Here is a 25,268-nt window from a genome sequence, read left to right as displayed (position 1 = left end):
GTAACCATGGATTGTTTAACAATTGGCAAATCGGCACAATGGTGGTTTAATAGACGTGTCATGATTGCTATCGATTTCTTTTTCGTGAAACGTCAATTAACCGTATGCGATGTGACATTTTCCATGACAAAAAAATCACGGGAATCAAACAAAATCATCGGGTGAAAGTGAGCAATGGTTTTGTCGCGCATGCTGTCATCTTTGTCGCTACCCACGTATCTAAAATGTTCGATACACTTGATATCGAGACGAAATCTGACCAATAAACATTTCAATCGTACTTTACCACCAACGATATTAAAGGATATCTTCGGTGGCAACGTTAAGAAGAAAGTAGCGTCCGCTGATTTCGGCAAGGACGCCAACGCTGGATCTGATTTTCAGAGAGCGGTCAGTTTCGTGTAAGCGGCCCGTTTTCGTATATACCTAACGCGATCTATCCTCACGCCTTCTCGCCCACTGACCGCTGTTCTCCAACTTCGATATCGACGATACATCGAATTTAAAATTTCAATTTCAATCTCTCGTCAAAAAATTAATTGATAAAATTCAGCGATCCAACATGTGTTTTTTCAACGACTCGAGGCAGGCTGATCAACACGTGGAGAAACGATGGGAATGGAAAATAAATAATTTCAAGTTTCAATTAGGCAACGGACCCCGTGTCCGTCAGATTAAGATTAATTTGAAATGGTAACAAGAAAATTTTATTTTTTATCGTCTCGCAAACGCAAGATATACAAGTCGCGAAATGATTCGAAATTTCGCGGTGAAGAATATCTGGGAAAAATTTAATAAACGATATATGTTGGTATAAACGATTTCTATTATACATCGAATAATCTGTGTGCACCATTTATCCTTTTTTTATAATCTTCGAAAATCCCCCTTCGAAAATAAATTTATGCGAACAGATACGCGAATCATTATGATCATTTTTCGATTATTGAACGAGCTTCGTAAAAGTCTAGTTGAATGAAAAATAAAAAATAGACAGAATCGGATCACTCGCAACGCCCAAAATTTCCAAAAGTTTAAAAGTTATCAGCGCTTAACGAAGAATATATTTTACAATTTATACTTTTTAATCAACTAAAAAATTATTTTCTTCCAAGCTGCATCAGAATTTTCGATCGAAGAGAGGAAAAAAAAAAAGAAAAAAAAAAAAAACCAACGACAAAAATTTCGTACATCGAACGATATATATCTTTGAACATTTTTACCGGAAATTTCTTATTTCAGACAACCATGTTTGAAGGAAGAGCTGCTTTGCAAGTTTTCGGAACCCGTGCAAGATTGTTGTCACAAAGTGACCGTGGTAGGATCCGGTATGGTTGGAGTGGCTATCGTCAACTCGCTTATCTTTCAGGTAAATCGGCTTCTTCCCTTCCGCCCCTCTTACCTTCGTATTTCATCTCCTTCGTTCGATTTATCGAACGATTCGCGCCCGTGCGAAGAAAATGTTGGAAAAATCATCATTGATGACTCGATCGAATTTCCTAATTCTTCTGAATATTACCGCAGAAAATTACCGCGCATGTCGCTATGGTGGATGCGTTCCCGAAGAAATTGGAGGGAGAAGGGATGGATTATTGTCATGCCTCGGCGCTTTTAGATAGCCCGCGTATAGATTTCGACACAGGTAACGATTGTATATAAATAGGTGGGACGAGTTCTTATTCACAAAGAGTGTCCCTTGATGTTTACGTTTAACGCTGAGAACGTTATTTCAGACTTCTGTATCACAAGCAACTCGAAGGTGATCATATTAGCTGCGGGTGCTAGACAAATGAAGGGCGAATCACGCTTGGACCTGGTACAACGGAATTCAGAGATTCTGAAGAGCATAATACCAACTCTGGTTGGTTACAGTCCAAATGCTGTGATCCTGGTCGTCAGTAATCCAGGTTGAATTGAAAAAAAAGAAAAGATTCGTTGGAAAATGTTGGAAACTGCTCGAGAGGAAGAGATCTCGGGGATCTCTCGTTATTCGAAATTTCTCGGGATACTTTTGGGATCCCGAAACGAACTCGATCCGAGCCGACATTTTCTCGCACGCAATCTATTTGATCGAGACGCCGTCGACAACAAACGCGACCGATTCAAACGGAATCGTTCTTGCTTCCGTAGTTGACATTTTATCGTGGTTAACGTGGAAAATAAGCGGATTGCCAGCCAGTCGAATAATCGGAACCGGGACACACGTCGATTCGGCAAGGTTTCGTTTCTTAATCGCCGATCGTTTAGGAATAGCTGCCAGCTCGGTTCACGCAACTATTATCGGGGAGCACGGGGACAGTCAGGGTGAGTGAGTGAGGAAAACGTGCCACGCTAGCTAAATTTACGATAAATTTCGAACGAGCACGATCTAATTTTATACACGCAATCCTGGCTGGAGGCGAGACCGATATCCGTTTAAAACCGTTTCACGTTTCCTAGTTCCACTCTGGTCTGGAGTGAATGTCGCGGGTGTACAGTTTCGCGACATTTTGCCCAATATCGGCCTCGAGACCGACGAGGAAAGATGGTATGAACTTTCCAAAGAAGTGGTCAGACTGTGAGTTATATGTATATCTCGTTATGCTCTCTTTCCTTTCGAAATCGTACGAGGAAAGCTTGGTCGAAACGAAGCTTTATAAATAACGAGAAGGTTTTTTCCTTTCCTCTCGCGGTTTCAGTGGGCCCACTGTCAGATGCTTAAAGGGATACACCAACACGACAATCGGACTCGCTACCGCTGACATCGTACGAGCTATTCTCAACAACTCGCAGAGAGTTATACCAGTTTCAACCTTGATTCAGGTTAGAAATAGAAATTCGATTTTTCCACTAAGATTCCTCGAGGCTTTTCTACGGTTTCTTTCGAACGAAACAAATTGTCCGAACGGATATCGTTTTTTTTTTTTTTTAGGGTCATCACGAAGTTTGTCACGAAATGTTTTTGTCCCTACCTTGCAGCGTCGGTGAACAGGGAATCACGAATATCGTACGGATGCGCATTACAGAATACGAAAAGAAACTATTCCAGACATCGGCTAATGTTGTGTTCAATGTTCAAAAGGGTATTAAACCTGTATGATTTATCTTTTTAATAATATGTGAATATCGTTCAATTGTATGCATTTTTTTTGTAAAAAGTATCGTTCAATATACCACGTCTCGTAAGCGCTTACGCTGTGTTCTTCTTTCGATTATTACTCGTTCACACGGCATTCGATCCGGACGTCTCCCCGTCCATTTATTTCGAGGAAAAAGAAAAAAAGAAGAGAAAAAAAAAAAAAAAAAAAAAAGAATTATCGATCACTTCCTCGAACTAATTCGTCCACGATTAGAAGTCTGTCGTTTCGAAACACGAGGCAAACACGTGCGCAAACGTAGCGTCTATCCACGTCACGTTCTCTCTCTCTCTCTCTCTCTTGGAACGTGATATTTTTCGAGAAGATCGGAAAAATTTCGTCGATACGATCGAACAAAACGCTTGGGCGAAGAGAAATGCTTTTTTCGGAGTGGAATCGAAGGGTGAACGAGAAGATTGGACGGGCGCGTTTCTCTGTTACGATGCGCGTAAAAAAAAAGGCGATGGATGACCGGTGGATGGTATCGGAAGGTCGCTATTCCGCCGCAGGCTAGGCCACGGCAAGGTGAGAGAGGAGTGTCGGGACTGGCCGCGAGATGTCGCGGTGAAATGCTCGGCAAATGCAAGGCGAGCCGCGGTGTTACGGCATTCGAACGGCGACAGTGCCGTAAAAACAGTGTCGTTCTCTTTTTCGAGGAATCTACCGATCCCGATATTATCCCGATACAAACCAATAAAATCGACGATGGAAAGAAATTTCACGATCGCCAAAAATTTCGAGAATCGTTCGATTCTTCTCGTCCTCGCGTTCCAAAGACGCGGAGGAACGAAGGGATGGGGCGGCGAAGAAAGAAGTGGGATTTACGATATAAAGCGATGTCGCTTTATATAAAAGCATAGAGCCGCTACACGAATCGGCAAGCTAGCCAAGATCGTGGAAACAGCCGAGCCGAAGGCATTCACGATATCGAGCGAAGAAGCGAAACAGAAGCCAGGCCAGAAACGCTCTCCTTTTACTTGGTTCGAAAGCAGATCCATTCGAAAGGCGAGGCGTGTCATCGATTTTTAAAGAATTCTTCGTGAATCGTGTATTCGTTCGCGAAGAATCCTTTCGTCGATCGTACATAGAAATTCGCTCGAAAGCGTGCCTCCAGAAATCGTGATCGTTAATCATTACGAGGGAAATATTTTACCAACGATCGATCGATCGATCGATAACGAGCGGCCAAGCGGTCTTTCTACGAATTTTAATCGAAAAGATCGAAAAAGAGAAAGAAAAACGCGAGGAAAATCGGTACGATTCGGACGATTATTATTATTATTATTATTATTATTATTATTATGATTATGATTATTATTATTATTATTATTATTATTATTGGTAACGCGTGATTATTAACGCGCGAGAAATTTCCCGATTGATTTACGTCAATGGTAAAGTCCGATTTATATTATTGGAACAAATAGGTCGGTTAAGGCGAGGGAAATGGTGATGGAAGATTTAAAAAAGTAAGGAAAAAAGTAAGTATTCCGATGGGATGGGTAAAAGTGGAAGGTTATCGGACAGGCGTAGACGGCACTGAGGCCCAGGTGGAGGTGGTAGCCGGGCCCCATTCTCTGTTGGTCCTGTCGTCTGTCAGTGGAGCTCAGTCAGCAGACAGTCGGTCCGTCCGGTCAGCTGGTCCCGTCTAATCGTGTTAAAAGCTGCCCGATGGTAAGCCGAAGGCGAAACACCCGATAGAACCCGGGTCAATCGAGCCTCGATCGTCAAGGATTGACGAAAGAAATCGGCGGCCCGCGCGCCGCATGTGCGCGAGTGTAAAAACTTCTCCACCGGAAACACCAACGACACGGTGCGAGCTCTACCAATTAAATCGAACGAGGAGGAGAGAGAGGAACGCGGAGTGGCGGAGGAAAACGAAGGAAGAAGATAGAAACGCGACAGGGACGGTGTACACCTGGTCAGGCAGGAAATGACTATATCGTACGCGAGCGAAGTGCCAAATGGCTCCAGCTTCGGCTGCTTCTGGAGGATCTTGGTCAAGTGAGTTCTTTCTTTTTCTCTTTTCTCTTTTTCTTTTTCTTTTTTTTTTTTTTCTTTTTTTTTACCACATCGACGTTATTTCGTTCCCCGGTCGTTCGCGCGATTAAATATCCCTCGTACGGGCGATATCGGCGATCGATCACGATCGATCTCGCGACACACCGTGACAGGTCGAACGAATCCACCGCCGCTTCCTACACGAGGCCTTAGCAACAACAAGTTCACCGGTACAATGGATCGTCCTCTCGAAATTCCGCTCGACACCGGTGGAACACCACTGCTGCTCGCGCTATCCGCGCTTCGTCCCTTCGAATCCAAACGGAAAACGCGACGTTGTTTGTCGCGACGTTATCGCCTCGTACCTCGTAGTAGGAAACACTACGCGACGCGGCGCGTTACGAGCGTACACGCGAAAAGGCTGTGCTCTCACTTTCCTCGCGGTGGATTAATTTTTTCACGAGAGAGAGGGAGAGGAGGAGGAGGAGGAGGAGGAGGAGGAGCGTGCACCGCGCGTTCTTCTCCGTCGAAAAAAGAAAAAAAAAAAAAAGAAAAAAAAAATGATCGGCCCGATTCGTTTCCCGCGTGATTTTCAGCGATCGCGAATAATCGAAATGTACGGCGTAAACTTTCGACACGCGTGCGCCCGAGCCGAGCGTTCCACAAGATACTGGAGCATACGCTTCTAGACAGTTTACATAGTCGGCGTGCCATGTAAGACGAAGATATTGCGATATCGCGACCGGTGGTTCGTTGTGCAACGTTCAACTTTCGACTCGATGTATCGTGTTCTCGATTTAGAGCCTGGCTGCGCAGGGGAGAAGGAGGAGAGGGAGAGAGAGGGAGAGAGAGAGAGAGAGAAAGAGAAAGAGCAATCGAGTCCTTGGACAAGGATTCTGCAAACGCACGTGCGGGAAATAAGGAAAATCGATAATAAATCGTTTCCAATCTCCTTTTTCTTTTCTTTTCTTTTTTTTCTTTTTTCTTAATCCCTCCTCCTCTTCAGCGTGGTTCGCGGATCGATTCGTAACGATCTTTACGAGCGTCACGCGAACGTTAAACGAGGTGGTATGGGACGAGACTGAAATTGTCCTGATTTTTTTTCCCTCAGAACGTACGGTTATATGAATCACAGTAGCGGAGCACGTAAAACCCGCTAGCACAGAAATGGTGCTCGGTCAACGCTTGCCAGTACGTTTTAAGGAAATAAGGTCGTCGATACATTGATTTTACCCGTAACGACGCGAGCATTACGCGTGGAATACCGCCACGCTGTTCTCTACACCTCTGCACACGATCGAGATTTTCGTTCCAGTTGTCGATCACGTACGAACCAATATTTCTACGTTATCCCGATATTTTTTATTCTCCGTTCGATCGCGATCGATCGTTAAAATCGAATCGTTAACGGGGAAAAAAGAAATCTTTTTCTTTATCCTTTTTTATATCCTTTTTCCTTCCTATCCGACGGATCTTTCGCGTCGATTCAAAACGCGTTCTAAGAAAAGAAAAACAGAAAAAGAGAAAAAAAAATTGATCAATTTCCGCGTGGAAAAACCACGAGGAACTCGGTTTTTGCACGAGTTTCCTGAGAATCGGGCGACATGGATGGCCAGCGCGAGAGAGCAGATCGCGCGCCAAGTTACAACGTTATACAACGATCCTTATGTAAATCTTGGACACGATGTAGCACGACGTCGTGTGTACAGTTAAATAGACGGGTTTGTCTGGCCTGAACAACGGCGCGCAAGCAAGGATTCCGAGAACGGAAGGAGAGGAAGAAGGGATCAAAATACGATCAACCGTACTTTCGATCAAGCGTAGGGTTGTGTTATCGACGTAGCAACAACGTCTTCCTCGCGATTGTCGATAAAACCGGAACGGAGGAGGGAGAGGGGATCGCGAGTCGACGAAATCGGCGGTGTTCGATGCGAGTAAACGAATCGGGGGGAGAGGGAGAGAAAGATAAACACGATTCGTTCCTTCGCTCGTTTCGAAAGGAAAGAGGCTGGGCTATTATCGATCGGAGAGTTATTAATAAAAAAAAAATCGGATGACGCAAGGCGCTGCGAATTCCTCCGAGTCGCGAGTGTTCGTGAAAATGCATAATCTCTCCTAGCCGGGATAACGCACGATTTATAACGTCCTTGCCGAGACTCGTTTATTGACATTTGCGCGACCTTTAGGTGCGGCGTCGGTGGATCCTCCGGTGATAATCTCGGTTTCTCTCGGGCGCCAACTTGAAAACGGCCTTAACTGCTTTCACGTAAGATCTCGCTTTCCTAACGCACGCCACGCGCTCTAACAGAGTGCGACCGACAACTATGTATCTATAAATAAACCGGCAACTTCCACAAATAGAAAACGCTTTTGTGATAGCACGCGCGACCACGATATCCTCCACCTGGATATTATCGATCCGTGGATAAATTATATCCCGCTCGATTCGAACGGGGAAAAGTTTGCAAACTACCGCTCCACACCGGAATCTCGCATCTCGAAACGCTCTGCGATTAGATTCGAGCTTCTTCTTCTTCTTCTTCTTCTTCTTTTTCCACGAATAAACGTATTTTTAATTTTATCGTGGATCGATTCGAGTCATCTCTCGATCTTCAAGATTCGAGAACCGTGGGATCCGTGTGCAAGTTAAGGAATTTCGTATCGATGAAGAGGAACGGGATCGTCGTTGGATCCGGTGAATCTAGAAATATCGCGTAACGAGATAAAAGTTAAAAGAGTAGAGGAGGGAAGAGTAAACGCGGTAGTAATCGAGGCGCAGAAGGAATTTTTCAATTCCAAGATACGGGGATTCTCGATGATACGAGAGCGTTTCATGCGGCTTGGATGCAACCGGCACGCAACAACCGTTCTTTTTCTCGTGCAAGTCTTCCGGAACGGTCCATATCAGCTTTCCTATCCAACCTCGTCGGCAACAGACAAAGAAAGCATAACGATCGCGGATCTATAAATATCCGGGAGAGTCCAGAAACGAGAGTCTATAAATACATCGAGTCGCGCATACGCCAGGAATAGAGAGAAAATCGCGGCTAATTTTCCATCGGAATAGCAATCATAGGCCGCGTATATACGTACACGAACGCGTATATATTCTCCCATCCACGGGAGGAGGAGTCGTTAAGTCGATTCCCGATCGAGCGGGATTAGAAACGTTGTCGGGCCTCGCACGAAACAAATTAAACCGAGCGTGCTCCTTTTTTTTTTTTTTTTTTTAGAATCCGCTTCCTAGCTACGCGTAACGCGTTGCGCCGATCACGCGCGCCAAATGGGCCCGCCGCGTGAACGGAACGACCAGCGAATCGCAGCACTCGTGAAAGCAACAACGCGCTTTTCACGAGGCGATCGCGGGATCATCGCGTTCCTTCCCAAACTCGCGAAAAAGTGAAATCCGCCGATCCTTCCTCCGATCGACTTTTCAACCGCCGCATTCCTCGCGTCTGCTCACCGCTTCTTCTCTCCATCCTTCCGTATCCACACCGTGTCTCGCTCGAAAATACAATTTCTAACCGAGTGAAATCAATTTAGCATATATATATATATATATATACACACACGATGCAACATCGTGCGCGCATTTACTCTCCGAAAGCGTTACCGCGTAGCGGTTATCCATTTGTGGAAAAGGACTCGAGAAACTCTGTTGCCTGTCCTATTTCACGCGATTCGCTCGGTGATAACCTCGCGTGACCACGAGGTGAAAAAAACACGAGCGGAGAGATCGAACGTCCGTCGTTTTTCTTTTCGACGAAAAAAAAAAGCAGATATACCAATCGAAATTCTCGATCGAAAAATCAGCAGAGATCGACATGGAGAGGACAATCGGCAAGATTACGAGGATGGAATCGAAGGTCGTTGTCTCTCGAACGAAATTGGACGAATTGGAGAAAAGGCGGGATCGTGCTTCGATCGGTCGTGTGATCGCGCTGTCGTGTCGTGTCGTGTCAACTTGTGCCGAGTTTGTACGAGCCTCCTCTCCTCCTCGCGAATTTAACGCTTCCTCTCTTCGTTTCTTTCGCGAGACCGCGTCGTCGCTGTTCACCGCGCCAACGTTGTTGCATTCGCGCTACGTCGAATGACAATGAGAGGCCGCCCCGCACACACGCGCTTCCACCGTATGACACACATTTCGTTCACCTCTCTTGTCTTCCGCGGACTGCACCGAGTATACCAAGCGCGTGCGCGCGCGTCCCTATTCGCGCCACGGTGTTGTGCCACATGCGTGAGCGCGCATTCGTGGGGACGCGATGTCGCTATCGAAACCTGTGAGCTGCCTAGAAACCTGCGAGCTGACCCAGTGTCTCCCGCCTTCCATCATTCTCAAATCTTTCCCTTTCCTGCTTTCGCAATTTTGTTTATCAATCTTTATTAATTCTGCCTAACATTACGACTGACTCTTCGATTCTTCGACAAGTTGCAAAGAATTATTTTTGTTCACACATACGTAGTGAATATACGCTTCCGACCACGAGAATTCGCGTGAGGTAGGATTAATTCCGGATTTGATCGAATAAAATGAAAGAAAGCGAAGATAATTCCAAAGTCCAAAGTCTGTACAAGCTAGTGTTCGTTGTGTTTTTCAGTGATCTATATCTCGCAAGGACCGGCGATCTTTTTTTAAATAAGCGTGAAGAAGAATAATTTGGTCCAACGATTTATGTTTCGATCCCGCGAAATCCCGATAATCGAGAAATCGAGCGTCTGCGTTTAAATTAAACCGAGAATTTTTCGGCCGCGGAACTCGTTTTCTCTTCCGCGAACGCGCAATTGAAAAGTTTCCATCGGTCCTTGATCGCGTAGAAAAGTGCGCGACGAAGACGACGACGACGACGAAGACGAGATGGTTAAACGACACGACACAGGGACGAACGACTCGTTCGCAATGAGCGGAATGGGGAGGTATAATCGTTCGACCGGCAGACAGACAGACGTGTGACGGGCATTCCGCTCTGCTCGTTTACTAATTAAAATGTGGAGCCATCCCCGTGCGCGCACCGTGACCGGAGTCTGCTCGTTCCTTCCTTTTTCTTTTTTTCCGTTCTCTCTCCTTCTCGCCGTTTCAATCTTATCAACATCCGCGCGTTTTCTCGTCGATCCGATTATTAACCGATTTCATGAAAATGTGCAACATCATTTTACCGATCCTCCACATCTTATTAACGTTTCCTCGAGGATTCATATAAATATGGATATCCCCAAATATCGTTATTTCTTATCTCTTTCTGGAAATGTATTCAAACGTAAAGATTCTTCCACCGATGATAATAAAATTGTTGTAATTGTTTATCGTTGTTAAAAATTCGAGTCGAGATTTGAAGATCGATGGAACACAGAGAGAGAGAAAGAGAGAGAGAGACGAGAAAGGAAGTCCCTTCGATGGTCGATCACGCGTCCACGGAAGCATCGATACGAAGGAAGCGACCGAGAGATTTGCCAAAGTGAGGACGCGAACGAGGAGCATCATTCCGTGAAGCGTGACCGGCGTTAGTTATGCAACGTTTTGTTGCCTCGCGTCCTTGTCGCCCGCATTGGTATTATCTTGCCTAGAGCGAGCGATCGATTACGATTTCTTGCCTCGATGACGATTCTCTTTGCCGAAAGTCGAAGGAGAATCTCGTCGACCGATCGATCGATATGCCGTCCACCCGTTTTCGAAAATGCTACGAGCAACTTTTCTCTTTCTCTTTTCATCGTAAAAAAAAAAAAAAATTGAACCATCTATCGAAACGCACTGTCGATTATTTCCGTTATATGACACAAACGAGTAGTTTCATTCGCACGCGTTTTATTCTCTCTCTCTCTCTCTCACTCTGGAAAAAAAACATTCTTTGTATCTATTTTTAATCACACGTGTAGGAATAAGTAATGCAACGATTAAGAAAAAAAAATACTGAAACTCGCAACATTCATCAAACCGCGCGATAATCGATAATGAAATGGAACGATGAGTTCGTGAGTCAACCCGTGAATATCGACGAACCGTTTAGTCGATCTCAGAATTGACCTTGCGGTATTTATACGATTCTACGTTTCCTACGAAATAAACACAGGAAGGTCCTCGAAAACGAGAACGCACAACGCTCATCAATCACCAAAACAAATTCGTACAATAGTTCTCTATCGTTCGAAATTGTTCTCCTGTCGCGATTAAATTTAACCTTTTCGACTCGATCGATGGAACGTTATTCTCTCTCTCTCTCTCTCTCTCTCTCTCGATCGATCGATCGAATAGGAAAGAAATCATTCGGATCTTTGACACGAAAACGTTTAGCGGACGGTAAAGCAAGCAAAGGCAAGTGACACACGCGATAGCCGCGTGTACCTTCCACGCATTTCTCGCACCTCGGTACGAGATACAAGGTTAGCCGTAACTGTGTCACTGTCAATCAAGCTCATCGGTATGTATAACGCTCGTCTAAACTCCAGTCTATATGCCACGCGGCTTAATTATTTTCATGGTCTGAGCTACGACTCAGGGAATGTGTCATTCCATCCTGACGAAGACGTAAGAAAAAACAATCTGGCGGTGTCTCCTTAGAAAAAAAAACAAAACAAAAAAAAAAAAGAAACCACATTCCTGTTGACATTGTCGAGATAGAAAACGGGTATCTGTCGATGCTCGACGAACGAGAAGACTTTATCACTTGAACTCTGAAAAAACGCTTTAAACGGTTTGGACAACACAATGATCAACGCGACAATCGTCTAGAGACCATCAATTTGCTTTCAAAATTCTTCGAATTGTGTGCGAGGAATGAACGACGCTTATCCTTGAACAGGAAGATATCTTCGTTCTCTTTAAACGCATTGTAAATCACGGAATCGTTTTCTTCGTTAATTTTTCTATATATATATATATAGATATATATACGGCAAGTTTGATTTACCTTTCTGCCGTTGATCAAGGAACGTTGGTCGAGTGGCGTAAACTCATTAGTAATACAAACAATGGGATGGTTTCTCGCGAAATTCCCAAGCAATAGAACAGAAGGCCTTGTAACGTAGCGTAATTTTCAACAGTCGAATCCACGTTCTTACAATACGATTAATTAGCAACCGAATAGTCGATGCTAATCGCCCACCGCGCTTATGTAAACTGACCGTACCCGCGTACTTCCGCAATTGCTTTCATGGGACTGCATGAGCGGCAAGTGTCTTCCTTCTAACGGCATACAGAAAATTACGATGAATCGATGGTTTTTTTCTTTTTGTTTTCCCCTTTTAGAATTTTATTATCGATCATAACGACATTTGATGATCTCAATGATGATCGTGATACGCATTGTATTCAGATATCGTATTATACTTATGCGCGCACATGCACAATGGGAAATCGATCGGATCGATCGGTCATCTTTTTAATTTCGGATTTTAAATTTCGATCGAATTATTTCGCCCGCTCTCTAATTAATAAATATATTTCAAAATCTATTCATTTACGTCGTAACTGCGAGAACTATCATTCTCACCAGCGCAACGATGGCGCCATTCACGTTCCGAACTTTCGATATTCGCGATGTAAAGCAACGATGTATAATCCAAGATCGAATATCTCCGAAACAATATCAATGCGATTGTAACGCTCTTTATTTTTTTTTTTTTTTTTTTATGATAAGAACGCAATTTTTTTTTTTTTTTTGTCAATTCCACAATCGAATTTCCAATCGTATAATCCGTTTCGTTTCAACGTATTCGTCCAATTCATCGCGTCGCAGATACAAGTGGCCATCAAAGCGTTCGTAGACACACGCGATGTAAATGCAAAGTGATATTGCGTTAAGAAGATCGAAATATTGTTATACCATTGCTAGTTTTACATCCGTATCATCTTCTCGAACATCTGTTCGCTTTCGTAACAATGCTTATTCGTTCTCGTTACGAGAACGTCGATTCGTAGGCGGATAAGTTCTCTTCCTGGTTGAACAAGATGTCGAATCATTTTCTATACTCGTTTCCATTTTTTGGATTCTCATTCACTTCGTATATATCCAGAAGATATATACGGCAATTTACTTATTTATTTATTTATTTATTTTCATCAACGAAGATTTCTACGAAGAATAAAGATTTCCCCAAATGAAGATACATAGCGTTATATACGTGAAATATATTCGTCTTCGAGACTCGTTTTCGCACAAACTTTCGAGCAAGTAGCCTGGCCCATATTTCAACCGAGCATTCGAGTTGAAAGGCTAACGTAAATCGGTTTCGAATATAATTCATATTTCTCTGAAGCGGTGATGGGAACTCGTAAATCACGCATTTGAGCCGCGATTTCAACGATTCATAAATCACTCGAGATGCCTCGAAAAAGGTGGTATCCCCGTCCCGGGGATCGGTCGAACCTAGCTTCGAAGATTCTCACCTTCCTCGATACTCGCCAAAAAATAGGTTCCAATATTTTTTTCCCCATTTTTTTTTTCTTCCTTTTGAATCGAGATTTTCGAAAACGTGGGTAACATTCGTGTTTAAACAGAGTTTAAAATAAAATAGTTTGAAAAACCCGTATTTATCTAACGTGTACATCTCGAGAGATACGTTTTCTCTACGTTCTTTTTTCCTTATTTCGAGACTAGAAACTTGCCAGCTTGTTAGGAAAGAAGCGTTTATATAGAAACGGTTAAACGTACTTTGACCGATGGAACAAAAGGATCAGGATTCGTAATGCTCGTAATTTTAACGAGACTAATATTAGCATAATTCGATCTAAACCTATTCTTCAACGTCGAGCAGCGAGCAGTATGGGGATTGTCGTGAAATATAATTTGGACGATTCCAAGTACTTTGTTTAAACGATTCGAAACGATTAATTATGCAAGGATCCTTCGTCCCGACACTTTTTTTTCCTCTCCGTTCTTTACGTAATATTTTTATCCTCTCGAACCTCGACGATTCCTCTCTTCGAACGAATTAAGCGATCGCCGGGTAAAGAGATGCGGTTTCTATTCGTTTTTCGACGAGTATTTAGAGGGATATTTATAGGGTATTTATATAGCAGAAAATACACGTTTAACCGAAATAATATCGGTATCGCGCTGTTCGTTTTTTGTTCGCATCGTTGTGTCGAGTTGTACCCGATTTCCGAATATAAATAATTTAATTTCGTTGATAAAAAAAAAATCTCTTTTATACGGAAGAAGAGTGTAGATAACGTCTCTAGAGAATTACTAGCGGTTAGAAGAAGACCAATCAAACACCAATTTTTTTTTTTTTTTATCGCTATTCAAACGTAAAATTTTCGAAAGCGTTTTCTCTCCATCTCCTTTCGTGTTAAAACGATTCGCGCTGGAAGAATTCAACGTAAGAACAGAGAGAAGGACAGAGGTATATTGCCGTAAAGATATATTATCTCAGCTTCTTCGAATCCCATCCTCGGGAATGGGTATCTAACAATAAGAATAGTTCTCGCGGTCTTTCATAAATAATTCAGCAGCGTTGGTTGAAAAGAAGAGTCGGCAGAGAACGACGGGGGAACGGATGAAACGGCAGATTCGTCGGCCGTGTTTTTTCGGTCGAATCGTGATTACATTTTCACTTCCGCTTTTCGATTTCGTCTTCCAACCATTCGTCTTCTTGGTAAATAAGAATGATGTAACGCGCTTGAACAGCGTCTCGCGCGCGTATTAAACACGGAGGATTAAATAAGAGGAAGAAGAATCCGGAAGAAACGGTCGGATAGAAACGAATCGTTCGAAGGAACGAACCGAGAAGATACAAGAAGATACAAGAAAAGCGATAAAAGGCGAGCCTTGACCGGTATGGACGACCGTTACTTTACGCGTCAGGAACGAGCATAAGATTTGTCCAGCCCCTTATTTCCCTGTTCACCAGAGACAATTTCGTCCTAGCAATCGCCTCGCCCTTCTTCCCCGTCGATTTAACGCGCTTCCCGCGTGCTGGAACACGCGACCTCGCGCGTGACCGGCATCCCACCGTCTCCGAATCGACCATTATATCCCTTCCTACGAATACGAAACGCGGCGCTCGTTTCTTCGGAATTCGATAATCGGGGCCGATAATCGTCCGAACATCGCCGCGTTCCAACCATATATTTGAAACGTACGGATCGATCGAGGGCCGGGCAAAATCGGTGGTGAAAAATCGGTTGAGCGAGGGGGCGAAGCAACGAAGTTTTCCCGGCCGGGTTTCGTAAAACGATGCTCCACGCGCAATTATTTCGTAACTCGGCCGCGTTTACGCCGCGCTGCGCAAGCATACCTCGGTTTCGCCGCCCGTTGGAACGCTTGTTTCTCGCCGGGAAATTTGCATAACACCGAGCGTGTAAATTAAGGAAAGTTTATTACCGTGAGGCAGGCTGTTACACTCCTCCCGGAGGGGGGGGGAGGAAAGCAACGACCGGCGAGATCACATTCTTCTGGATCGTTTCGCGAAACGCGGACACCACGACGCGCGCACGATAAATAATCGACTCGGCGAAAACGCCGCGGCTAGTTAACGCGACCGGTGACTCACGTTTCACCAATATTTAACATTCCGCGGTGATACGAAAGCAGTTATAGCGCACCAGTCACTTCCTACGCGTCTTAACGCGTATATCGGAACAAGTTTTCAAAGAATTGTTGAAAACAATCGGTTCTGATTATTGCTTACGAATTTCAGCCTGAAATTTTCGCATTAAACTTTCGACCGTTCGTCTCTCGAGAAAGCGAGATGATCAATTATCGCTCGAAATTTCTGTCGTAAACGTTTGGATTACGCAAGCGTTGCAAATACGAAGAAAGTTGGGAATCTCTCGGGGAGAAACGATTAAGATTCGCACGTTCCAATCGAATTTTCAATTTTCGAAATTCGATTCGATGGGACGCGACACGAGGCGATTTCGCGTTTCGTGGAAACGAGAGCACAGAGCGCAGGAGAGAAAGGGAGAGACTAAAAAAGGAAACGATCCGCGCACCACCGCCACGGTATTGTAATCATCTCGCGTTATAATGCTCGACATCTGGTCGACTGTAACGTCGACCGTCCTCGCCCATTCACCCGCCACGAAGATAACCGAGCACGCGCTTCGGTTGTCCGCGAAGCGTCGCGATGTCGTTAAACTGCTCGACTGCTTTGCAACGTCTTCTTCGCTTCCATCCCGTCGCCTCGATAAAAATATCGATTGCTCGCCGCCGATGAAAATTCATTTTCGATCAAAGGCGTAATAACGATACGATTCACGATACGATTGTTCGAATCGAACAACGAGCTTTCAAAAGCGTCCCTTCGAGAAAAGGGTTCGAGTTCGAAATCGTTTTTTTTTTTTTTTTTTTTTACTTAACTCGACTCGGTTACGCGAAATACTCGTTTCTCGACTCGTCGAGAATTATGCGAATCGGTCGGAAAAATATCTTTTGTGACGGAGAGAAGTTCGCGTTGTTCGTAAGTACCTCGTAACGTATTGTTGGTCGTCGAGATCTCCGTGATTCGACGTACAAATTCATGTAAATCACCAGTGGACGGTGACGCAATGCACAAAACATTATCTTGAAAGATGCGATTAAATATGCAGCGCCGTTGGGTCGTCCATTCCATAATTACATTCATACCTTGTACGTGTTTAAGTATTTCATAAATCAATCGTTCGATCGCGGAATCTTCTCGAGATTTCCGCAAGATATAACCGGAAACGAAACGTGTACCTCCATCGATCGATCGATGGATTCGCAACGACCTAAATCGACCCAATTACTGCACAATTTATCCGAGCGGTTCACATTCTCGAGTTCGAGAGAAAATCCGTCCAAACTCTGTCGTCGATCGAATTAATCGTTTCGTTTTCGCGCGCGAATAGACGGATATTTCGCTTCGGTTGGGCATAAATGCGCAATGGCAATCGGATCGATCAATGGCGAGTCGGCTGGTAATGGCCGGAGAACGTACGCAGAAATATCGCGTAGCGCGTGCAACGGCACGCATTTGCACACGTGGGGGTTCGACGGGTGTGTGCGGCCGCGCATCGTACCAATCGTGTGGGACAATGCTTCTCTCCACCATGACCCACTGACACGCAAATAAAGCGATATATTCATAGACGTCGCGATTTTTATCATCTATCATTATCGTGCACCGCGACCAACTTCGCGTGAGCACGATTGCGCAACGATTTCGTCGCCCGTTCGCGACGAATATCTTTGAGAAACTCTCGGACGAGCAACATCGTATTGTTTTTATCGAGTTTCGAAACGTGTTTCAGAATTCGACGTATTCGTGCTCGAATATAAAATGTACCGCTACACTTTCACTCATTTCCAATAACATTTTTCTTCTTCTTTTTCTTTTCCTTTTTTTTTTTTTTCCCTCTCGTCTCTCCGTTTTGAAATTTCTAGAATAACGATGGAATAACGATCGAGTAGAGTTTGTCGCGCGACTAGGATTTCGTCATTGATGGAAATATACCGAGGAGGAATTCCGTGGCACGCCCACGGGGCAAATTTCGTGCGTCATTTTGAAGAATCGTTTACAATACGATCGATGGACGGCGTAACGAGAAATTTGTTCCAACGAGAAGATCATTGGAAGGGAAAGGAATTGGCGAGGATCTCGTTGCGCGCGAGCGAAAGGTTATTAGAAAACAACGATTCGAACGTTGTTACCCGCTCGTTACCGGCCTTGCGAATACAGTTGGACGAAATACTTTCAATGCACCGGATATCCGAGGTGGTTTTACGCAGCTTTCTTTCTCCATAGTTTCAATGCCAACCGAACTATAATTTCCTATGTAATGAAATACAAACACGAATCGTACAATAGGATTATTTCCTTCCACCGCGACGAAACGACCAACAACTTTTGACAAATGTTTTATATATATATATATATATATATATTTTTTTTTTTTTCACACTTAGCACACCTAGCACAGTTTAGTTTACCGGTATGTCGAGCAAAGAACGCGTGGATAGAACGGCCGTCGATAATTCACGGGTTTTCACTTTGGCCTCGTTTGCGCTACGTTTCATCGCGCTATCTACAGCTGCGGGATTTGAATTTAAAGTCATTGTCGCTTCGCGATTGGTATTGACGAAACCTTCGGTATTCGTCGTCCTTCGATCATTTCAACGTGCCTGCCGCAATTATATCTTCTCTACCGACCACGTTCCCGCAAACGTTTAATGACTCTATAAAACTGGCGAATAACAATGAATCCTTCGAAATCGTGCACTCGCAATGTGTGCCACCACTCGGGGTATATACGACGAAGCGTTTCAACACGAAAAATATATAATTGCTAATTCACTCGTACTCGTAAAATCGGTCTAACCCTGACACACATTTCTTACCGTCTTCGACACTTGCCGAATATGCCCGTCTATCATCGTCCTTATCGTCCACGATCACGATCTAATCTCAAAAAGACGTCCACGATCGTCCGATTTCTATTTTTTCCCTAACTAATTACAGCGAGGAAACATTTTTTGTTCGTGAATTTTTTTTTACATCGACATCGTTCGAATAGGCCAATCCCGAAAAATAACAAAGCACTCGTTCGAAGGTATAGTTGCACGAGTGACAGTAAATAATACGAATATGTATTTTTCATTTTCACAGATGGAGGGGATCCGTTTACAAGCTAATCTGGCGAGAATTGTTGGCCTACCTGTTCGTCTACTACGTCATCAATTTCACGTATCGATATGCGTTGAACGAGCAGCAGCGGGTGTGAGTACACGAATAGTTAATTTGAATATCTTCCCGCCGTCAAGTTTCCCTCCGTGAACGTTGACGCCTTGACGTAAGGGAACGTAAATTTGCGAAAATTGATCGAGTAAAATTCGGTAAGAAGATTCGGGAAAGATCGAGAATCGAAGCATCGACAAAATTTTCCTTTGTTTAAAATAAAAATCATTCGAGAAACGGAATAGAAACGTTATAATAGTTTGTTCACAAACGCGACGTATAATAATAATAATACGAGAATTTAAAACAGAAATATGACTGAATTTCGTTTCAAAGTTTCCAAGGATTGGATTAATTTCATTTTTCAGAATTGCACTTTTTTTTTCTCGTCCTCCGTTGAGAATTTTACGCAAACGATATCTTTTCGAGTTGGTAGGAGGAAAATAATACGATAAAAATATCTTTCTATTCACGAGAGGTTTTATCTCGCGAGAAACGATGGTTACACGATGGGCGAGTATCATGCTGCCATAACTGCGAACTTTGCGACATCGACCTTGGTCGAGCAACAAAGCTTTCTATACCATGACCGGGATTGTGTTTCATCGGTTATGATATCGGCAAATTTACGACAATCCCGCTCCCCTACCCTCCTTCTTTTTATCAGCGTTATATCGTCTCTTTTGTTTCGCGCACGAATAGAACCTCTCTCTCCTTCTTTCTTTCCTTTCCTCTTATCATCGCGTTTCGCGATTCGTCGTTACCCTTTTACACGAAGCTTTTACGACAATAAGCACCGATAAACTCTCCAACGAATGTTGCTCGCACCAATACAAACGCCCGTACGAATCGGCCACGATAAAAGTGAATTTGTTTAATTACGATTTATCCGGAAGAAGGGAGGATCCGACCGATGTTCCTTCGTTCGTTCCGTCGATTTAAAAGTCAGGAATTTCGTTCGTGGAACGAAAAAAGAACGAGAGAAAGGAAAAACGCGAAACACGTAAAATCGTAAGAACGTTTTACGCGTCTGTTTTAGATATACTACGTACATTCGACACGGTTTGATCGTGGATATCGTATATAAAATTGTTTCTCCCGTACAAGGCGCGAATTTTGTATAATACGCCGCGGAATGTGGCGGGGCTCGTCCAGGGTAGGCATTAAAAGACGCATAAAAATGTAACCTGTTATTTACGCGAAGATAAGAAAAGGAGAAAAAGGAAAGAGGATCCCGTGGTTGGTGGATGTTAAAACGGACCCTCGTTTGGACCCGCTTCGATTCGCATGGTCTAAATTTAGAATCGTAAGGGCCGGTTCAGGTTAGGGGAGACTGGACGGGTCCCGACCATCATAGGAAGAGCCGTCCGGATCGGATGGGAATAAAAACTTGCTCCTGATCCTATACTTTCAACCAAGTATTTCGCCAAGTATTTCCAACCAAGTAAATTTTAATAAAATTTCGTAGAATTTTTAATATCGCCATTCACACTTTCGATATTCCTTTTTTTTTTTTCACGCCTTTGTAATTTGTAAAAGAAAGAAAAAGAAAAAAAAATACGTAAAAGTTTTCTTTTTCATACTTTTTATCTATTCTTTAAATATTTTTTTTTTTTTTTTACCACTGATGATATCGTGGGTTGAAAAGAAAAACTTTCGAATAAAAATTGAATAAGTAGTGTAAATATTTTTCGTCCAACCAAAAAATTCACGCGTAACTTAACCGAATAAACCGAATTCTACGATTCACTTCTTGATCGTCACTATCTTCAAAGACAAACAAAATCAAAGCGGTAAATCGAGGTAAACAAAGGTGCGTTAACCTTAAGATCCTCTAATTGTAAACGGGCGTATCTACAATCCTACACGTGTGCAATCCGCTAAATTCTTCGAGTTTCTTTTAGCTTATTTAACGTACCACTATAATCATACAACTCTAATCGTATTTCGCGATAGACAGAGTGTTGCTCGACGCGAAGCTAAATATAACACCTGCGCGCGCGATGCGTGCAAAAGTGGAACGTCCGAAAGAGCGGATCGCGAGGATCCGAACCGCTAACAGATTTTCGCGAGCAGCTGTGAAATTTCGATGGAAATTCCCAATTTACCAAGAGCGTTACCGGTACGCGAGACCGGTAGTGCGGTGGTATCTGGTCGAGCGACGGTATCACCTCAACCTTGCTCCACTTGTTGGAGAGGCGGCGGCGCGAGAATTCCACCACGCTAAACAAATATTTAAACGCGCGATCGTGCGCGAAAAACGCCGCCCTCTCTCGATCCTTTCCTTCCCAATAATAAACACGATCAGGTTTTTTCGAAACAGGTGACATATACACGCGATAAGAGTGTGCGGCGATCTGTCTGTTGCAGAATCTTCGAAAAGATCCGATACTACTTTGGCAATTCTAGCGAGTCGATACCGATGTCGTTCGTGTTGGGATTTTACGTGAGCCTGGTGGTAAAACGATGGTGGGAACAATACAAGCTGCTACCCTGGCCCGACAACCTCGCCCTTTTTATCAGCGCGGCTATTCCTGGTAACGTAAGTATAACGAAAAACAAAGAGAGTTGATGTTGAATTCGACGAAACATCGGGAATCGACAATTGGCGGGGAATAAATAAAATAAATGAATAAATATCGTAACTTTGACGGAAGACGGAATTTCCGAGGCGATTCGAAAGAAACGCGATAAACGCAGCCTTGCACGGATACACAGTGATCGTTGCGTTTGTCTCATTACGCTAATGAATTGCCGTGACACGTTTCGATGTCGTTAACCTAAGTAGGTGCCAGCTCTCGGAGTCACGCCACACCTAGAAGCGAAAAAAATGCGCGGAATGATCATCCCATAATTGGCAGTCGAGCGAATCTTCTTCTTTTTCTTCTTCTTCTTCTTCTTCTTCCTCTTGGTGAGGTCTAACGGATGATCGGAGACGATAGACTCGGTTTCTCGAGAGGTTGTTCGACCGACCCTTGGCACGCGATTCCAACTTCTCTGGCACACGTGTACGAGCGCGTGAAATTGTCGCCCATTATCGTTACTTTCTCTGATCGCCTGCTCTATACCACCGATAACGAAAGTTACGTTCCTACGAACCAACTCCGCGTTTACTCCCGTACTTTCATCGTACGTCCATCGTACGTTCCACGTATTACTTCATCCTTATCTAATTAAACCTGCGAACAACGAACGCGAACAGCCTTTCCAATAATTACCTTGCATACTTTTTTTTTTTTTTAAATTGCGACTCGTTACCACACACACACACGCACGCACGCACATATATGTATATTTCTTCTTCGACCAAGCAATTTAACACGAACGAAAATCGTCGGTCGCGATTCCCGAGAACCGATATCGGCGATCGGCCGGTTCGATCAGAGACGAGTTTCGAATTCGTCGGAGGAACGATCTTGCGAGCGTGTGGTCAATGACACGACGTCGAAGTGAAAGTGCAACGTTCGTATCGTGGCAAGAAAGAAAGACGAACCTACGCGCACGACTTGCGATCAACAAGTGTTACGTCCGTTACTTCGTTACTCTTCGCGGCTGCGTCGAGTTTCCCGCGCTCGAACCCGGCGACCACCACGGAACTGGATATCACAGTTTTCCGTCTGGCTTTCCATGTGGCGGGAAATTGTGCCGTCAGATCGAAGCGTTTAACGAGAACGCGTTACGCCACCACCGATACTCGCGATCGAAGCGATCAGTTTCGACAATTTCGAAACGCGCACGCGCGAGATCTGCGCGGACCAAATAGGAGTCGCGATCAATGGGCAAGGTCTCGAGACACGAAACGGTAATTTTCTTCCCGTACGTAGAAGAGAGCTATGTAGTGATTGAGGTGATACGCACCAAGTGTCGGATTTGTGAATGAGCAGCACCGAGTGGGCAGCACGAGCTTCTGGGCTCTGCCTTTCATTGAAATCTAATTGGAATTCAGGTCCCGCGAGGCAACAAGGATGCCTCGACTCCCACCTTCACTCCCCCTCCTCCTCCGCGAGGAGGATCCTTTTCAAGCTGCCAACCCGTGCATTTTTACACGCGCGACGTCAAGTCGCGGAATTCCGAGAAAGAAGGGACGTCTGCCTTTTGAAACCGAGAAGAAAAAGGTTTTTTCGGCTCGGTTCGTCTCTCTCGGGGAAACGAGATCCCTCGACGAAAGCTACGAGCTTTTATTACGTTCTTTGTTACGTTTACCGTTACTATTCGTTTCAATTTACCGAGAGAGGATTGATCAACCGAGATAGAAAAAAAAAAAAAAAAAAAAAAAACTCGAAGAGCTCGTTTAGAGTCTCAACAGCAATCGGATTAACCTTTGAGATTCTTGCGCGAGTTTCGAATACCTAGAGAGATTGATAACGTGGCATCGCTCCGGGCAAATTGTATAGGAAGAATCTACACGAGACTAATTAATCTATAATTGTGAGTCGTTAAAAAAGAGAGAGAGAGAGAGAGAAAGAGACTTTATGGAACGCAACGTAAGCTCATTCTGTTTCACGTTTTTTTTTTTTTTTTTTAAAGTTAGACGGCGAGAAAAGAAAAGGAATGCAACGCAAAAAATAAATTTCTCAACCGTGTGGGCTCGTGTGTACGCGTATAATAATAATAATAATAATAATCGACGCGTTTATATTCGTATTTCGTAATTACAGCAACGGTTGAGCGAAGAAAGAGTCGAAATTGGATCGTCGAAAAGTGGAAACGAACGTACGCGATGTCGAAAACGCGAGAACGCGAAACAAAAGAGCGCGTAGGCGCTGGGTTTAATTATAATCGAGAAGTGAATCGCGTTTTCTAGCGTGTTTGGGTGGATCGATTCGCCAACTTTCTTCGTACAGATCGCGACGGGTTCGTTCTAAATCAGCACGTGGCCGTGCGCGCCGTTCACCGTCCACGTGTTATTAGCCGGACGAAAATTTTAGTTTCGACAAACTTTCTTCGATCGTTGCGCGCATTATATCGAGCGAACGAGACGTGCCTCGATCCACAAAACGCTTCATCCGAATCTCGTCGTGTTCCACATACGTAACGATTCAATTAACGATTACCGACACGATTACCACCGATCGGTCGTTTCGACGATCAAGCGGCGGAAAACGACCGATCGATTTTTTACATTTTTTTTTTTTTTTTTTTTCCCCCATGAAAACGAACCGATCGCGCGTGGAAATTTTTCGGGAACCGCTCGCTACGATTTCCGTGGCTAAATTGACATTCCGTCGAGCGTGCGCGATCGTTTACCGACCACGCGTGTTCGACGTTCGATTACAAAACGGCCACGCGTACGCGATTACAAAATGCGCGCGCGTCGTTTGCCAGAAAACGAAAGGAAAAATAGCCGGCAGGCGCCACCGTGGGTTTTTCTTCGATCGATATAATGGAATCGGTTGGAAACCGACCACGGATTCGCGATCACGGGCCAAAAGAACAAGGGGAAAGTGCGTACAAGACATGGGAAACGTGTCCGGCATTCGTGCGGCCAAGGAAACGAATTTTGTATCGAACACGTATCGATGATACCGATTTCCTTTCATTCTCCGTACTTATTCGTTTGATCGCTGCCTATGAATATTCCATTATCCCGCGTAATAGAATGCTGTTCGATGACCTTGGGGGGAGACGCGGCGGGACGAGAAACGAAAGAAACGTTCGTCCTTTTACCCAGAGAGAACCGCCGTCGTCTTCCGTTTCTCCCCTACTTTTTCTTCCGCGCCGAGTGCAATTCACCGCCGTAACACGATTTTTATTCGTTGAAAAACGTTGATCGAAACGGCCAGTCGATAAATAATTTTATAATATTTTCACATTGCAGGACGAAAGAGGCAGACTGATGAGGAGAAACATCGTGAGGTACGCGGTACTCGCGTACGTCATTACGCTGCAAAGGATTTCGTTGCGCGTTAAGAGACGATTCCCCACGCTTCAGCACATCGTAGATGTTGGTCAGTGAGTTACCGTATATACTTTATTATCCTAGACCAGTTTACTTTCTTTTATTCGACGATGAAGGAAGGAAGAAACGCGTGTATATATATTTTTAAACACTCCCGTTTCGTCGAATCGGACGGTCGAATTATTTACGAAATTAAACGGGACGAAAAAGTATAACTTTTTTTTTTGTAACAACGGAAAAAAAAAAAAAGGAAAAATAATCGATATCTCTTGTTTCTATTCGGATTGAATTTTCTTTTTTCTTTTTTTCTTTTTAATATTATATTCCGCCTCATACCAGTACGTTACGTAAGATTTATTCGCGACACGTTGTGTCAAATCAGTTATTTCTATATACGATTGATCTTATCCGTTATTCGTTTTTTATACATCGATTTGCATCTATATCTTTTATTGCAAAATTCAAACGCAAAAAATTTGGACGTAACGAATCGTAATTTTCAATTTAACAAAATAAAATTGTTTCGTAATAAAGGATTGAACGCGAAATATAATTTGGAAGCGGACGCACGATTCGATTCGAATCGCTTCTCTGCCGATTCGAATTGCTACTTCGAG

General features: G+C 43.9%; 3 protein-coding genes across 5 annotated transcripts in view; 2 read left to right on the top strand and 1 right to left on the bottom strand.

Annotated features, from left to right (window-relative positions):
* Positions 1 to 25,268, bottom strand: part of LOC147657324 (uncharacterized) — a 231,195-nt gene that overhangs the window by 65,128 nt on the left and 140,799 nt on the right. The window lies entirely within an intron of this gene.
* On the top strand, positions 7 to 3,172 carry LOC100866030 (L-lactate dehydrogenase). Its single transcript, XM_086909891.1, has 8 exons — positions 7 to 401; positions 1,243 to 1,369; positions 1,525 to 1,642; positions 1,734 to 1,907; positions 2,131 to 2,304; positions 2,440 to 2,557; positions 2,679 to 2,802; positions 2,912 to 3,172. The coding sequence occupies exons 1-8, from the start codon at positions 175 to 177 to the stop codon at positions 3,077 to 3,079; spliced, it is 1,230 nt and encodes a 409-aa protein (XP_086766017.1). The 5' UTR covers positions 7 to 174; the 3' UTR covers positions 3,080 to 3,172.
* The window catches only part of Best2 (bestrophin family protein), a 37,176-nt gene continuing 16,615 nt past the window's right edge, over positions 4,708 to 25,268 (top strand). The window contains exons 1-4 of the mRNA XM_086909881.1: positions 4,708 to 5,120; positions 18,684 to 18,794; positions 21,123 to 21,294; positions 24,571 to 24,700. Of these exons, the coding sequence (XP_086766007.1) occupies positions 5,050 to 5,120; positions 18,684 to 18,794; positions 21,123 to 21,294; positions 24,571 to 24,700 (484 nt within the window). The 5' untranslated portion in view covers positions 4,708 to 5,049. The remainder of the gene's footprint in view (positions 5,121 to 18,683; positions 18,795 to 21,122; positions 21,295 to 24,570; positions 24,701 to 25,268) is intronic.

Source organism: Apis florea, unplaced genomic scaffold, assembly GCF_048593485.1.
Source record: "Apis florea isolate Af1SG1 unplaced genomic scaffold, ASM4859348v1 contig_3170_pilon, whole genome shotgun sequence".
Taxonomy (NCBI): Eukaryota; Metazoa; Arthropoda; class Insecta; order Hymenoptera; family Apidae; genus Apis; species Apis florea.
The sequence above is the reverse complement of the archived record's forward strand: the minus strand, read 5'-3'. Positions and strand labels throughout refer to the sequence as shown.

Bases quoted from the DNA above. Each gene is read 5' to 3' on its own strand.
- LOC100866030 (XM_086909891.1), top strand. From the start codon at position 175: ATGGTTTTGTCGCGCATGCTGTCATCTTTGTCGCTACCCACGTATCTA. The intron at 402-1,242 runs GTAAGCGGCCCG...TTCTTATTTCAG, and splicing joins CAGAGAGCGGTCAGTTTCGT to ACAACCATGTTTGAAGGAAG. The intron at 2,305-2,439 runs GTGAGTGAGTGA...CACGTTTCCTAG, and splicing joins GGAGCACGGGGACAGTCAGG to TTCCACTCTGGTCTGGAGTG.